The sequence below is a fragment of the Nerophis lumbriciformis genome, linkage group LG19, assembly GCF_033978685.3.
Source record: "Nerophis lumbriciformis linkage group LG19, RoL_Nlum_v2.1, whole genome shotgun sequence".
NCBI classification, from domain to species: Eukaryota; Metazoa; Chordata; class Actinopteri; order Syngnathiformes; family Syngnathidae; genus Nerophis; species Nerophis lumbriciformis.
Window position 1 is genome coordinate 14,346,625 of NC_084566.2, and position 17,714 is coordinate 14,364,338.

At 39.7% G+C, this 17,714-nt stretch overlaps 1 protein-coding gene across 2 annotated transcripts in view; it reads left to right on the forward strand.

Annotated features, from left to right (window-relative positions):
• Positions 1-17,714, forward strand: part of LOC133618811 (adenylate cyclase type 1-like) — a 137,223-nt gene that overhangs the window by 116,889 nt on the left and 2,620 nt on the right. The window contains exons 10-19 of one of the 2 annotated variants that reach the window (XM_061979544.2): positions 168-265; positions 347-431; positions 6,675-6,764; positions 6,834-7,096; positions 11,747-11,873; positions 14,931-15,092; positions 15,179-15,325; positions 15,390-15,488; positions 17,176-17,290; positions 17,373-17,497. In XM_061979544.2, the coding sequence (XP_061835528.1) occupies positions 168-265; positions 347-431; positions 6,675-6,764; positions 6,834-7,096; positions 11,747-11,873; positions 14,931-15,092; positions 15,179-15,325; positions 15,390-15,488; positions 17,176-17,290; positions 17,373-17,497 (1,311 nt within the window). The remainder of the gene's footprint in view (positions 1-167; positions 266-346; positions 432-6,674; positions 6,765-6,833; positions 7,097-11,746; positions 11,874-14,930; positions 15,093-15,178; positions 15,326-15,389; positions 15,489-17,175; positions 17,291-17,372; positions 17,498-17,714) is intronic. The other variant, XM_061979545.2, reaches the window with a different exon arrangement.

Consider the following 17,714-nt stretch of genomic DNA (forward strand, 5'->3'; position numbering starts at 1 on the left):
GTGCACACCACTTAACGTCATTTACCAACAATTAATTCCACATAACTCTCAACCAATCCCTAGTTGGAAATTCACAATGTGTACTGCTTGGTGGACTTACTTAACTCTACTCATCAACTGGAGGATGTTTAATGTCACTACGGTCTGTTGTTTGTGTTAATCCAAAGTACCACCAGGTTCCGGATGAGTACTTCACCAGCGCAGTGGTTCTGTCTCTAATCCTCGCCGCCTTGTGTGGCCTTGTCTATCTCCTTATCATACCACAGTATGTCCGCCGCACATGTCCTCTATTTATAGCTCTGATTCCTTTTCTACCACTTAACTTTTGTCTTCCTATGTTATTCAGGGGCGCGGTGGTCCTTGTGCTTCTCGTCTTCTGCATTTGTTTCCTGGTGGCGTGCATCATGTACCTGCACATCACCCGAGTACAGGTATGGACTTTTGAGTTTTCTTCGTCACAATTGAAGAAGTTGCCCAGCGTGACAATTTATTCATTCAAATTGGTCTCTAGCTTTGCTGACGAAAGGGAAATATGTCATTGCAGTTTGAACAAAGCCTTCCTGTTAATACTATTCACTTTAGCTTTCCTAAGGGTGAAAAAGTTCCCATCTTAATGGTGCCTGTGAAGCATGAAGTATAAATTATTCGGTACTCTCGGTCTGCCGTGTCCTCTACTGGTTGTAAATCAGTTTTATTCAAATGTTCATACGTTATTGGCATTTTATCATCAAGTCCGATAACTCTCAACCTTTCGTCTTTAAGCAAAGCGAGGATCCCGTTGCTTTGGCGCCATAATGAAGACGGGAGGATCAAAGCTTGTGTTTGACATAGGGTTATCCCGATACCAATATTTTGTATATATTTAATGTATTTCGATACTTTTCGGTACCTTTCGATACTTGTCTAAATAAAGGGGACCACAAAAAAATGGCATTATTGGCTTTATTTTAACAAAAAATCTTAGGGTACATTAAACATATGTTTATTATTGCAACAAAAGAACAATTTTGTTCTTAAATAAAATAGTGAACATACTACACAACCTGTCTTTTAGTAGTAAGTAAACAAACAAAGGCTCCTAATTAGTCTGCTGACGTATGCAGTAACATATTGTGTCATTTATCATTCTATTATTTTGTCAAAATTATAAAGGACAAGCTGTAAAAAATAATTATTAATCCACTTGTTCATTTACTGTTAATATCTGCTTTTTTTCTGTTTCAACATGTTCTATCTACACTTCTGTTAAAATGTAATAATCACTTATTCTTCTGTTGTTTGATACTTTACATTAGTTTTGGGTGATACCACAAATTTAGGTATCGATCCGATACCAAGTAGTTACAGGATCATACATTGGTCATAATTTAAGTTATCGTGTGTCCAGGGACGTATTTCCTGAGTTTATAAACATAATATGACTTTTTTAAAAAGGAAAAAAAGATTTTGTGACGATAAAAAATATCGATGTAATCATAGTAGTATCGACTACATACGCTATTGTATTTGGTATCATTACAGGGGATGTCAGGTGTAGATCCACCCATGGCATTTGTTTATATTCAGGCGTGCTAGTTTTTGTTAGCGGTGACGCCGGTGAGCTATTGTATCCTCCTACGGTGTGTAGTGAAGCATGTTTAGCTATTCCTCGTCCTGCAGGGATGATACTTGTAAGAAACTTACTTTATTTGTTGCCATGGAGGCGAGGATTAGTGATTTAGAAGTAGCTAAAACACTGGCGACTGCGGATAGATGTTCGCTGCAAGCTAGCTAGCCATGTTTTAAAGCACCTCTTCCAGAGGGCGTTTCAGTTTTATAACTTCCCCTTTATTGTTAGTTTTTAAGCCAAAATGTGACCAATCTTCTTTTTCTGTCTACACACTGTGTCTGCTTGTAAGTACTCCGTGATTGTGTGCTGCCGAACATGCTCCTCTGCTCGTAAAACCAGCAATGTCATGACGTGACGACGCGCCGTCATGTCTGGGAACCGGTACTTTTCAAATAGAGTATAGTACCATTTTTGATTCATTAGTACCGTGATACTATACTAGTACCGGTATACCGTACAACCCTAGTTTGACACAGGCCCTCATATCCCCATATAGCTGCTTGGGATATGCCTGTATATGATTCCCTAATTTTGCACTTCCAGAAGTCCTCATTCATTTGTGTCAACAAGGTCAAATTATGTCTGGAAAAAACCTTCGAAAAGTTGACGTGTAAAAGTGTCAAATACGATGCGCCTTGAAAACGGATAATTTATTTTGTGTTTGTGCGTGACTTCCTGTGCAACACCAGCAGAATTTGGCTAAATTGGAAGGATTTTTGTGGCAGTCAACAAATATAGATGTTCTGCGTATTTTTAATGTGAAAACAGACGCATTGACTTGAATAAAAACAGATAGGGTCCGCCACCGTGGCAACGACGCTGCGCTACTGTTTTTCGTCCAGTGCAAATCCGGGGTTAGACTCTCATTTTGAAAGGGTTAAAGGTTATTTTAGTACATGGCTGTTTTCCTAATAATTGTGTGAATGCATTCACACATGGTTTTCTACACCAAAATTCATCTATTTATTCTTCTTCTTCTCCAGATATTGCGCGCTCTACCTTCCACATTTTTCATCCGATTCAAACCGTTCCAACTTCAAACTGTTCAGCCTATTCGGGAATCGCGGGCTTTCTCTTGACAAATTCCAAAAATTCCCAAATTTCCTAGATTTTCAGGTTTTCCGGGACATTTTTCCCATTCAAAATGAATTGGCCATTTTTCAAACTTTCACCATGTCCACATTTTTCAACCTATTCTAACCATTCTACCTTCAACATATTCCACTCATCCTGGAAATTCAAACTACCCTTTTTCCAAGTTAAAAAAAATTCCAGGATTTTCCAGAATTCCTGGTTTTCCCAAGCCCTATTTCCACCCCTTTTTCTGGCGACTACGTCTTCCACATTTTTCAACCCACTTCAACCGTTCCACCGTCAAAACATTTCTCTTAATTAGTACATAAAATGAAGTTGTTTTTTTCAACAGGAAAAATTCCCAGATTTCCCAAAGTTCCAGGAATTCCGTAATACCATTTCTCAATTCAACATGTTCAACATTTCTCGACCGATTTGAAAAATTTCAACACCATTTCAACTCATTCAGAACATTCCAGTCAAAAAATTCCCACTTTTTCCCAAATTTCCATTAAATTTCCCATTGAAATCAATGGGACATTTTTCAAAGTTCCACAATTCTCACATTGTTCATCCGATTCACACCGTTCCAACTCCAAAATATTCAGCCTCTTCAAAATGATGTGCTCTCCTTCAACAATTTGAAGAAAATCCCGTATTTCCAAGAATTCCTAGTTTTCAGGGACATTTTCCCCATTCAAAATGAATTGGTCATTTTTCAAACTTTCACCATTTCCACATTTTTCAACCTATTCCAACCATTCTACCTTCAACATATTCCACTCATCCTGGAAATTCAAACTACCCTTTTTCCAAGTTAAAAAAAAGTCCAGGATTTTCCAGAATTCCTGGATTTCCCAAGCCCTATTTCCACCCCTTTTTCTGGCGACTACGTCTTCCACATTTTTCAACCCACTTCAACCGTTTCACCGTCAAAACATTTCTCTTAATTAGTACATAAAACAAAGTTGTTTTTTTGAACTGGAAAAATTCCCAGTTTTCCCAAAGTTCCAGGAATTTCGTAATACCATTTCTCAATTCAACATGTTCAACATTTCTCGACTGATTTGAAAAATTTCAACACCATTTCAACTCATTCAGAACATTCCAGTCAAAAAATGTCCACTTTTCCCCAAATGTCCATTAAATTTCCCATTGAAATCAATGGGACATTTTTGAAAGTTCCACAATCCCACAACTCTTCTAAAAATTCCCAAATTTCCTAGATTTTCAGGTTTTCCGGGACATTTTTCCCATTCAAAATGAATTGGCCATTTTTCAAAGTTTCACCATTTCCACATTTTTCAACCTATTCTAACCATTCTACCTTCAACATACTCCACTCATCCTGGAAATTCAAACTACCCTTTTTCCAAGTTAAAAAAAATTCCAGGATTTTCCAGAATTCCTGGTTTTCCCAAGCCCTATTTCCACCCCTGTTTCTGGCGACTACGTCTTCCACATTTTTCAACCCACTTCAACCGTTACACCGTCAAAACATTTCTCTTAATTAGTACATAAAATAAAGTTGTTTTTTTTAAAAGGAAAAATTCCCAGATTTCCCAAAGTTCCAGGAATTCCGTAATACCATTTCTCAATTCAACATGTTCAACATTTCTCGACCGATTTGAAAAATTTCAACACCATTTCAACTCATTCAGAACATTCCAGTCAAAAAATTCCCACTTTTCCCCAAATTTCCATTAAATTTCCAATTGAAATCAATGGGACATTTTTCAAAGTTCCACAATTCCCACATTGTTCATCCGATTCAAACCGTTCCAACTCCAAAATATTCAGCTTCTTCAAAATGATGTGCTCTCCTTCAACAATTTGAAGAAAATCCCGTATTTATAAGACTTCCTAGTTTTCAGGGACATTTTCCCCATTCAAAATGAATTGGCCATTTTTCAAACTTTCACCATTTCCACATTTTTCAACCTATTCTAACCATTCTACCTTCAACATATTCCACTCATCCTGGAAATTCAAACTACCCTTTTTCCAAGTTAAAAAAAAGTCCAGGATTTTCCAGAATTCCTGGATTTCCCAAGCTCTATTTCCACCCCTTTTTCTGGCGACTGCGTCTTCCACATTTTTCAACCCACTTCAACCGTTCCACCGTCAAAACATTTCTCTTACCGGTAATTAGTACATAAAATAAAGTTGTTTTTTTTAACAGGAAAAATTCCCAGATTTCCCAAAGTTCCAGGAATTCTGTAATACCATTTCTCAATTCAACATGTTCAACATTTCTGGATCGATTTGAAAAATGTCAACACCATTTCAACTCATTCAGAACATTCCAGTCAAAAAATTCCCACTTTTCCCCAAATTTCCATTAAATTTCCAATTGAAATCAATGGGACATTTTTCAAAGTTCCACAATTCCCACATTGTTCATCCGATTCAAACCGTTCCAACTCCAAAATATTCAGCCTCTTCAAAATGATGTGCTCTCCTTCAACAATTTGAAGAAAATCCCGTATTTACAAGACTTCCTAGTTTTCAGGGACATTTTCCCCATTCAAAATGAATTGGCCATTTTTCAAACTTTCACCATTTCCACATTTTTCAACCTATTCTAACCATTCTACCTTCAACATATTCCACTCATCCTGGAAATTCAAACTACCCTTTTTCCAAGTTAAAAAAAAGTCCAGGATTTTCCAGAATTCCTGGATTTCCCAAGCCCTATTTCCACCCCTTTTTCTGGCGACTGTGTCTTCCACATTTTTCAACCCACTTCAACCGTTTCACCGTCAAAACATTTCTCTTAATTAGTACATAAAATAAAGTTGTTTTTTTGAACTGGAAAAATTCCCAGTTTTCTCAAAGTTCCAGGAATTTCGTAATACCATTTCTCAATTCAACATGTTCAACATTTCTGGACCGATTTGAAAAATTTCAACACCATTTCAACTCATTCAGAACATTCCAGTCAAAAAATGTCCACTTTTCCCCAAATTTCCATTAAATTTCCCATTGAAATCAATGGGACATTTTTCAAAGTTCCACAATTCCACAACTCTTCTAAAAATTCCCAAATTTCCTAGATTTTCAGGTTTTCCGGGACATTTTTCCCATTCAAAATGAATTGGCCATTTTTCAAACTTTCACCATTTCCACATTTTTCAACCTATTCTAACCATTCTACCTTCAACATATTCCACTCATCCTGGAAATTCAAACTACTCTTTTTCCAAGTTAAAAAAAAGTCCAGGATTTTCCAGAATTCCTGATTTTCCCAAGCCCTATTTCCACCCCTTTTTCTGGCGACTGCGTCTTCCACATTTTTCAACCCACTTCAACCGTTCCAACGTCAAAACATTTCTCTTAATTAGTACATAAAACAAAGTTGTTTTTTTGAACTGGAAAAATTCCCAGTTTTCCCAAAGTTCCAGGAATTCCGTAATACCATTTCTCAATTCAACATGTTCAACATTTCTCGACCGATTTGAAAAATTTCAACACCATTTCAACTCATTCAGAACATTCCAGTCAAAAAATGTCCACTTTTCCCCAAATGTCCATTAAATTTCCCATTGAAATCAATGGGACACATTTTTCCCCACATTTTTCATCCGATTCAAACCGTTCCAACTCCAAAATACTCAACCTCTTCAAAATGATGTGCTCTCTTTCAACAATTTTAAGAAAATCCCGTATTTCCAAGACTTCCTAGTTTTCAGGGACATTTTCCCCATTCAAAATGAATTGTCCATTTTTCAAACTTCCACAATTCGCACAATTTTTTTACCTATTCAAACCATTCCAACATCAACAAATTCCACTCATCCAACTGACACTTTCCCAAGTTCTAAACCAAATCCCGTTGTTCCTGGAAATTCAAACTCTTCAACATTCAAACTATTCTTACATTCATACCACATTCTGTCAGCATTTCAGTTCACCTTCAGCATTGGAGCATTCACACGCAATTCCTTCAGGAATTGCCTCTTGTAGTTATTTATTATTTGTTTTTCCTCAGTGTTTTCCAGGGTGCCTGACCATCCAGATCCGCACTGCTCTGTGCATCCTCATAGTGCTCTTAATCTACGCGGTGGCGCAGGCCTGTGTGGTGAGTCAGCGTTGCAACAATATGAGAAATATCACTCAAAAACCTTGAATGTGTTTGCTCCCTTCACAGGTGGGCTGCATGCCCTGGTTGTGGGGCGGAGCCAAAACCAACATCTCCATCATCGTCACTGACGTGGAGAGCGGCGCCAACCGCACCGCGGCCGAGCTGCCTTGCGACGGCGCCCGTTACGCCTTCCTGTCCTGCGTGGTGGGCACGCTCACGCTGGCGCTCTTCCTGCGCGTCTCCTGGCTGCCAAAGATGGCGCTCATGCTCCTCCTGGGGGTGCTGTACGTCACCGTGCTGGAGCTCAGCGGTTTTCGCAAGAGTGCCGGGTGGGTGAGAGGCTCGCGAGGCGGCAGGGCGCGCCGACATTAAACTCTGCAATCATGCAAATGGGCTGCTTGTTTGCACCTTTTTAGTTTTCTGTTTGTTTCCTCCCAAAGGAGGCGACGCCGACACATTACTGTACATCTCATCAGCCTGGCAGATCTAGTTTCAGCAAGCTGCGATTGGCTGACGGCGCTAAGCGAGATTGTCACGTTACTCTCAGACAGTGAGGGAAACAGATTAGCAGGAGTCAGGGGAGCCTTTCCAGTAACATGTGCTCGGATGTACGTGTGTGTCTTTAGGCAGCCTTACACAACACACACACTTTGAAGCATCCTAAAAAAACACTCACTTGGCTCGGAATAGCAATTCCCTCCAGGGCTGCATGGATTCATTGATTATTTTGATTTGTGGACGCTGTAGCGATCCGTTGTGGTGAAGAAGGAGCTGAGCCGGAAGGCAAAGCTCTCAATTTAGCGGTCGATCTACGTTCCCATCCTCACCTATGGTCATGAGCTTTGGGTCATGACCGAAAGGACAAGATCACGGGTACAAGCGGCCGAAATGAGTTTCCTCCGCCGGGTGGCGGGACTCTCCCTTAGAGATAGGGTGAGAAGCTCTGTCATCCGGGGGGAGCTCAAAGTAAAGCCGCTGCTCCTCCACATGGAGAGGAGCCAGATGAGGTGGTTCGGGCATCTGGTCAGGATGCCACCCGAACGCCTCCCTAGGGAGGTGTTTAGGGCACGTCCGACCGGTAGGAGGCCACGTGGAAGACCCAGGACACGTTGGGAAGACTATCTCTCCCGGCTGGCCTGGGAACGCCTCGGGATCCCCCGGGGGGAGCTGGACGAAGTGGCTGGAGAGAGGGAAGTCTGGGCTTCCCTACTTAGGCTGCTTCCCCCGCGACCTGACCTCGGATATGCAGAAGACGATGGATGGATGGATTTTGATTTGTATTAACATTTTATATATATATATATATATATATATATATATATATTTGTACGGTATACCGGTACGCATTTTGGCCTAAAAAATAACGATAAAGGTGAAGTTATAACACTGAAACGCCCTCAGGAAGAGGTGCTTTAAAACATGGCTAGCTAGCTAGAAGCGAACATCCATCCGCAGTCGCCAGTGTTTTAGCTACTTCTAAATCACTAATCTTCGCCTCCATGGCGACAAATAAAGTAAGTTTCTTACACGTATCATCCCTGCAGGACGAGGAATAGCTAATCATGCTTCACTACACACCGTAGAAGGATACAATAGCTCACCGGCGTCACAATGTAAACAAAAGCTAGCGTGCCTGAATGTAAACAAATGCCATGGGTGGATTTACACCTGACATCCACTTTAATGATACCAATTACAAGAGCGTATCTAGTTGATACTACTATACATCGATATTTTATATCGTCAAAAAATATTTTTTCCCTTTTTTAATGTTCATATTATGTTTATAAACTTAGGAAATACGTCCCTGGACATATGAGGACTTTGAATATGACCAATGTATGATCCTGTAACTACTTGGTATCGGATCGATACCTAAATTTGTGGTATCATCCAAAACTAATGTAAAGTATCAAACAACAGAAGAATAAGTGATTATTACATTTTAACAGAAGTGTAGATAGAACATGTTGAAGAAGAAAATAAGCAGATATTAACAGTAAATGAACAAGTGGATTGATAATCAATTTTTACAGCTTGTCCGTTATCATTTTGACAAAATAATAGAATGATAAATGACACAATATGTTACTGCATACGTCAGAAGACTAATTAAGAGCCTTTGTTTGTTTACTTACTACTAAAAGACAAGTTGTCTAGTATGTTCACTATTTTATTTAAGGACAAATTTGTTTTTAGATTGCAATAAGACACATATGTTTACGGTACCGTAAACATTTTTGTTAAAATAAAGCCAATAATAAAAATGTTTTGTGGTCCCTTTTTTTGACGCACATGCGTCCTTTTTGACACTCGGGCTGCGTGCACTAATTACTGATGAGCCACAAGCAGGAAAATAACAAGCAGAAATGGACAAAGAAAGGGTTACGTTATGGAAATACCAGGTTCAAAGCCATGGAATAGCAATTCCCTCAAGGGCAGCATGGATTAATTGATTATTTAAATTTATACTAATCGTTTAATGAGTGTCACTTTTTTATTTCATAAAATCTGAACTGCATGGAGTGCCCGAAACTAAATATGCAGACACAGTTTCCGCACGGCCGCGGCAATAGAGCACACATGAGAGCGGTGGTGAGGTCTGTATGACGGCGAACAGCAGAGATGGTTAAACTTTTTTTTGTTTTCAAACAACAAAAGTGCAATTTCATTACATTGGAGCAATTTAGTGTTTTTTATTAAATTACTTAATTAATAGAACAAAGTCATTGATAAATTACGTGATTACTAAAGTCATCTGTAGCTGCAGCCCAAATTTCCTGATCTTCCATCAGAAACAATAACTAATGTTGAATATGGAGCGGCGTGACTCAGTTGGTAGGGCGGCTGTGCCAGCAACTTGAGGGTACCAGGGTCGATTCCCGCTTCGGTCATCCTAGTCACTGCCGTTGTGTCCTTGGGCAAGACACTTTGCCCACCTGCTCCCAGTGCCACCCACACTGGTTTAAATGTACTTTAAAGATGTAGCTAATGGTTTCACTATGTATATCGCTTTGAGTCTCTAGAGGAAAAAAAGCGCTATATAAATATAATTTAATTCACTTACATATTAATTTATGACATATTTCCATTTTTCTCCAGACATTTTTTAAATTGTCATTTTTGTTTATTTGATATTGTTCCCTATTTCATTTTGAACAGGAAAAAACATCTACGCATTTCAAACAAAAAAAGCATCCATAATACAATATCTTCATCTGCGAAAAGCAATATTAATATTAAAAGAAAATGAAAAGGTGTGTTCGAAAAGAATCAAGAAGATGCTAAATCTTATATTGTTTTGCCCCCGTCACTGCGATAATCTGATTCATAATCATCAATACATCAATCATATCGACAAGATAAGCTCCTGTACTTGGTATCATTACAGTGGATGTCAGGTGTAGATCCACCCATGGCATTTGTTTACATTGTGACGCCGGTGGAGCTATTGTATCCTCCTAATGAAGCATGTTTAGCTATTCCTCGTCCTGCAGGGATGATACTTGTAAGAAACGTACTTTATTTGTTGCCATGGAGGCGAGGATTAGTGATTTAGAAGTAGCTAAAACACTGCCGACTGCGGATGGACGTTAGCCGCTAACTAGCTAGCCATGTCTTAAAGCACCTCTTCCTGAGGGTGTTTCAGTGTTATAACTTCACCTTTATCGTCAATTTTAGGCCAAAATGCGTCTGTTGTTGTCAAGTATTAATATACTTGACAATATTAAGTATATTAACAGGATACATATATTTAATTTTATCCACCTATACTCACAATAATAAACCCAGTAATCATTTGATCAAATTCTGTTTATATTAATAGATATGTTTCCTCCTCTTTGCTCTACCAATCAAAAACATAATTATTGAATTCATTTTTAATAATTCATTTAATTTATTATTTATTTGTTGTGTATTTACAAAACCCAAAACCAGTGAAGTTACAAGTAAGCGATGATATTACGGACCTTCGATCCAGTGTATAAAGGATATCACCACATGGGCTCAGGAACACTTCAGAAAACCACTGTCAGTAACTACAGTTGGTCGTTACATCTGTAAGTGCAAGTTAAAACTCTACTATGCAAAGCCAAAGCCATTTATCAACAACACCCAGAAACTCTGCCGGCTTTGCTGGGCCCGAGCTCATCTAAGATGGACTGATGCAAAGTAGAAAAGTGTTCTGTGGTCTGAGGAGTCCACATTTGAAATTGTTTTTGGAAACTGTGGACGTTGTGTCCTCTGGAACAAAGAGGAAAAGAACCATCTGGATTGTTATAGGCACAAATTTAAAAGCCAGCATCTGTGATGGTATGGGGGTGTATTAGTGCCCAAGGCATGGGTAATTTACACATCTGTGAAGGCACCATTAATGCTGAAAGGTACATACAGGTTTTGGGGCAACATATGTTGCTATCTAAGCAACGTCTTTTTCATGGACGCCCCTGCTTATTTCAGCAAGACAATGTTTTTGGTTTTGTAATTAATGTAAGTATTTTGTATTTGTATTTTTTAAATAATTACAGCAATAACACATTTTAAATGATACAACTAATACAAACAATAAAATAGTTGTTGAAGAATTGACAAATACTGAGTGAAATTCCCAAAGAAGGAACATAACAATGCATCGCAACATATTATAGCAATCCCCTGGTATCATCTAGAAATGCCCCCCTAGAGGCTGTTAGCTGAAGTGTTATTATTATCCCAGTGATCTGATTGGACTTTTGGACTGAGATATATACTAGCACACCTGATGCCAATATTGTCCTTTGATGGAGTTATATACTGTTGAGGACTGGTGATGCGTTTAAAGATTTTGTCACTAAATAAAAGGAGTTTCTTGGTATTCAAACAACTAGAAAATGTTTTATGCTGGAGTGTTTTGCATGTATAACTTTACTCTGTGGGCCTCCTATGTAGTTTCCTGGGTGGTCCGTGCAGCCCGGTGCTGACTTTGGTCTCTTCCACAGTGGGGGGTCCTTCCACATCCGGGGCTACGAGCCCATCCTGACTCTGTTGCTTTTCGTCAGCGCCTTGGCCCTCCACTCTCGGCAGCTCGACCTCAAACTGCGCTTGGACTTCCTGTGGGCCGTGCAGGTCAGCCAGTGTGCGACGTGTGTTCCACGGTTGATCACAATACAATCTTGTGTTTGCCATTTTCTGCATTTACTGTGTTGGCTCATGTGTGCAGGACTGATATTTAGAAACTGCCAGCTTGTTGTGGCTCAGTTGGCGTCTTAAAGGGGAACTGCACTTTTTGGGGGGAATTTTGCCTCTCATTCTCATTAAAGGGGAACATTATCACAATTTCAGAATTGTTAAAACCATTAAAAATCAGTTCCCAGTGGCTTATTATATTTTTCGAAGTTTTTTTCAAAATTTTACCCATCACGCAATATCCCTAAAAAAAGCTTCAAAGTGCCTGATTTTAACCATCGTTATAAACACCCGTCCATTTTCCTGTGACGTCACATAGTGAAGCCAACACAAACAAACATGGCGGAAAGAACAGCAAGCTATAGCGACATTAGCTCGGATTCAGACTCGGATTTCAGCGGCTTAAGCGATTCAACAGATTACGCATGTATTGAAACGGATGGTTGTAGTGTGGAGGCAGGTAGCGAAAACGAAATTGAAGAAGAAACTGAAGCTATTGAGCCATATTGGTTTGAACCGTATGCAAGCGAAACAGACGAAAACGACACGACAGCCAGCGACACGGTAGAAAGCGAGGATGAATTCGGCAATCGCCTTCTAACCAACGATTGGTATGTGTTTGTTTGGCATTAAAGGAAACTAACAACTATGAACTAGGTTTACAGCATATGAAATACATTTGGCAACAACATGCACTTTGAGAGTGCAGACAGCCCAATTTTCATCAATTAATATATTCTGCAGACATACCCTCATGTCAAAAGGCCAGGGAATAGAGTCGATATTCTTCTCTTGATCATCTTCGGGACGGTGTGAGTCAAGACATCCTGGGGGGTTTAGCTCGCTCGTCTGCGGGAACAAACTGCCGCCATTGCTTGCCGTGCTACCGAGGTCCTTTGTCCCTGAATTGCTCACACACTCCGGCAGATTCAATGGGGGTCTGGCGGCAGATTTCTTTGACTTTATCGTTGGAAATGCATCTGCTTTGAGTGTCGCAGGATATCCACACATTCTTGCCATCTCTGTCGTAGCATAGCTTTCGTCGGTAAAGTGTGCGGAACAAACGTCCAATTTCTTGCCACTTTCGCATCTTTGGGCCACTGGTGCAACTTGAATCCGTCCCTGTTCGTGTTGTTACACCCTCCGACAACACACCGACGAGGCATGATGTCTCCAAGGTACGGAAAACAGTCGAAAAAACGGAAAATAACAGAGCTGTTTTGACCCGGTGTTTGCGAAAATGGCGGATTGCTTCTCCGATGCAACGTCACGTTGTGACGTCATCACTCCAAGAGGGAATATTTAATTCGCCATAATTCACCCATTTAGAGTTCGGGAATCGGTTAAAAAAATATATGGTCTTTTTTCTGCAACATCAACGTATATATTGACGCTTACATAGGTCTGGTGATAATGTTCCCCTTTAAGAGGGACAAGAAGACAAAGGTGTTGTTTTTTTTGCAGGTAGCTAGCAATGCAGATAATGCCATTAGCTGCATTTAAGTGATTTAAGATAGATTTAAGGTAGATTTAAGGTAGAACTGATTGCTACCATTAGCCTAATGGTAGCAATCAGTCCTACCTTAAATCACTTTTAAAATGCATTCAAAAACCGCCAACAATACTTATGACGTCCCGTAACTTGTGTAATAACCAAGCTGTAGCAACACTGAGGAACTCTCTTTCTAGCGTGTTAACACATTAGCCGTAAAAGCTAGCTACGGCAAGCGATAAGCTCGCTTCAACGACAACACGAAACACGTTTGAGTTTGGAATGCACAACACAATGCGATAAGATACCAATGTGTACTGACTGAAAAACATGAAAAATCATATTACAGTATATGTAAAGTATTATTTCATGTTTTGTTTGTACACAGCTAGCCAGATACGTCATGATACACGTATGACGTGCTGATCAATACGAAGAGTGACTCACTCGATGGACTCTTGTCTGTTTGGTCCAGCCGGCCAAGAACATTGTTTCTGGTTTATTTGTGTAATCACTCCATTTATGTCAAAATAGCTTGTCTCCAAATTCCTCATTCGCAGCTTCGTGTCACGCCGACCTCACTCTTTCGGCTTCCGTCTGCTCCAACGTTTTACCCTCTTCTTCCTAATCGATTCTATAAGCAGTAGTTCATTCTCCATATATTCAGCTTCAAAAAGATAAGGTTGTGAATCCTCATTTCTTCAAAAGTAGTCGTATTTGTTGTTTGTTACCAAGTCTGCCAGGATTGTATTCGGAAATAGTAAGACACATTTGTTGCCGAAAGTCTGACGTGCGCTGCTATGGAAATGGAAATAAATGCGTGGAAGAATTGATTAAAATGGTCTAAATACCGTAAATATTGTTCATATTGTTATGAAAGTGTCTGTTACTACATTATATATATACTTGCAGTGTGTATATAAGACGTTGATGGAGGGTTTTGAAGGCTAAAAAGGTGACTACCATGAGCCGCATCTTCCAAGTGTTTTTTTTATCATCTTCAAAATCCTAAAAAAAACAAACGTAATGTGTTCTTGTCTCTCACAATGATTGCCAACGATAGGCAGAATTCCAAACAAACGTGCAGTTCCTCTTTAAGTGTAGGAAAAGGACCATTTTGCATGCTTTAACCAATGATTCTAAAACTGTGGTTGTACGAGGGCTCCATCTAGTGGCACGCCAAATAATCACCTAATTAAATAATCAAACACAGTGTTACTATTCAATCTGTGTGTAATGTTACAGTGGCCAGATATTTAAATATACTTGTTAAATAACACCTCTGCCTTGTTTTTAATGGATTCTTAAGCCTACTATGCTACAGTGTTTGAATGTTGGTCATTATGGTGGTACTTGGAGAGTTAAGTTTCTTCTGAGGTGGTAAAAACTTTCAGAACCACTGCTTTAACCATCAGATGATGCTAAAGATGACATTATACAGTATGAGGGGTTTTAGTGACCCCAGGTGGCAAACATGTGAACTGAGTGTTCTTCTGACCTGACAGGCAGAGGAGGAAAGGGACGGCATGGAAAAAGTCAAACTAGACAACCGCAGGATCCTGTTCAATCTGTTGCCGGCACACGTGGCCCAACACTTCCTGCTGTCCAACCCCAAGAACATGGTGAGCTTTGCTCATAGACAGGCAGACACACACAAAGAGCACCAGGTAGATACTAAAAAAGAAGCGATGAACAGCCTTGAGACCACATCACAGTACAGATATTTGACACTGGTTTTTTTTCATCCTGTCAGGATCTGTACTACCAGTCCTACGCACAAGTGGGCGTGCTCTTTGCCTCCATCCCCAACTTCAATGACTTCTACATCGAACTGGACGGCAACAACATGGGAGTGGAGTGCTTGAGACTGCTGAATGAGATCATCGCCGACTTTGATGAGGTGCATTATTGATTCGCAGCACCAACAATCTCCACATTTTTTTAACATCTTGTATTTTTTACAGCTGATGGATAAGGAATGCTACAGAGACATAGAGAAGATCAAGACCATAGGCAGTACCTACATGGCAGCTGTGGGCCTCGTCCCTACTATAGGAACCAAGGTGAGACGCCATTGTGTGTCTATGTTTGCAGTATTTGAACAAAACAAGGAACAGAGTTGCACTCCTAGTCCAGATTTTTCTTAGTGTCTTTTTTTTTAAACTTCCATGTGATCTCTCTGTACAGAATAACCCTTAAAGTCAACCCCGGATTGGATTTCCCACAGAAAATAAAGTTAAAAAAAAAAAAAAAACACTTTAACATTATTAACTATCACATAAGTGAAAAAATAAGTTAACCAATGTTAATATTAAATAGGAAAACAAGAAAATTCTAAGTTTAAAGTGCAACTGCACTTTTTGGGTCATTCACAATCCTTATGTAAGACAAGAACACATATGTTTGACTTTTTTTAATGCATCCTACATATTTAATAAATGTGATCAAAAGTCAGTTAACAATGGAAGTCGCTCTATTCTGCCTATAGATCCCTTAAAAAACATCCAAACACCTCCATTAGGGTTTTATATACACGCTGTACCACTAATTATGGTTCTTGGGCGCTTTTGTGTTTTCGTTACTTTTCTTTTTCTTTTCAGGCCGTTTTGTGTTTGGCTTTGATCATGGTGCTGTTGCTAGGCAACAGACCAAACCCCCCGATGCCCTTGTTTTCATTCCGGGTGTCTTTCCTCTTTTTGTGCCCTTGTGTGCATTAGATTAAGTCTAAGTATATATGTCATCTAGTAAAAAAGTTAAAAAATTAAAGTACCAAAGATTGTCACACACACCCTAGGTGTGGCGAAATTATTCTCTGCATTTGACCCATCACCCTTGATCACCCCCTGGGAGGTGAGGGTGAGGGGAGCAGTGAGCAGCAGCGGTGGCTGCGCCCGGGAATAATTTTTGGTGATTTAACCCCCAATTCCAACCCTTGATGCTGAGTGCCAAGCAGGGAGGTAATGGGTCCCATTTTTATAGTCTTTGGTATGACTCGGCCGGGGTTTGAACTTACAACCTACCGATCTTAGGTAACGGGCACATTTACAATAACATCAAATATTTACATATTTTGATAATTTTAAGCATACACGGCGCATTAGTTTTATAAACACATCATGACTTTCGCTTTTTTTCCAAAAACATCACTGATTATTACTCACTGCAGACTTCATGGGAGACAACAAACATGATAAAACATCACTTACTGTATAAGGTCTGCTGTCATTAGGATGCCGACTGCTAGGATGTTCATATATTCCTGTTTAAATGAAGAATGACTCATAATCCTTGTGACCAAAAAAGGGGGATGGAATTAAGCGTTTTTTCGTGTCTAAATTGGCTGTCAAAGTGTACCAACTTGTCGGAATACGTCCTCGTCCTTCTGCTATCCAGTTGACGGGCATGATTTTTGATCTAGATTAAATTTACGGGGAGCAAGGAAGCGAGGAAACAGCTCACCAGTCGATCATGTTGAAATAGGAACACAAGCTTGTGATCACGGCACCGCTACAAATAGTTTGTCTGCGTTAGCGCTTATAATAACAATATCACTAATACTTGGTTAATATCCAAGTCACGAAATGTAAATGGAGTATTGTTAGCGCTTTTTGGATGGTTATTTATTGGATTTCATGGGCGGAATAGAGGACCCTACCCCTTGGCTCCGCTCCACTAAGAACAACAAAACATGTTGGCCTCGATGTTGATAACTTCAAGTTGGTGTACTGACATTATAATGTGCTTCTGTAGGCCAAAAAGTCAATTTCCGACCACTTGAGCACCATAGCGGACTATGCCATCGAGATGTTTGACGTTCTGGATGAAATCAACTATCAGTCTTATAATGAGTTTGTGCTGAGAGTGGGTACGTCTGTTCACTAAGCCGTAGGTGAAAATATTCTGTATGTATACTGTATTCTGACAAAGTGTCATCATGTTGTGTGTAGGCATCAATGTGGGTCCTGTCGTGGCAGGCGTCATCGGGGCGCGGCGTCCCCAGTACGACATCTGGGGGAACACGGTCAATGTCGCCAGTCGCATGGACAGCACTGGCGCACCAGGGAAGATACAGGTACCCAAAATATAAATACAACTCTCTTTTTAGACCACGCCTGAAAACTTTTGTTGCAGTTTTATCAAGATATTTTAAATGACTACAACATTTAGTGTACTCTACTGTGTACCATTCAATTATGATTTTAGACATGTACTTTTACTTGATGTCAAAATGTCTTCAAAGTACAGGTAATTGGACTTTTACGAGAATATTGTAGTACTATTTACACGTG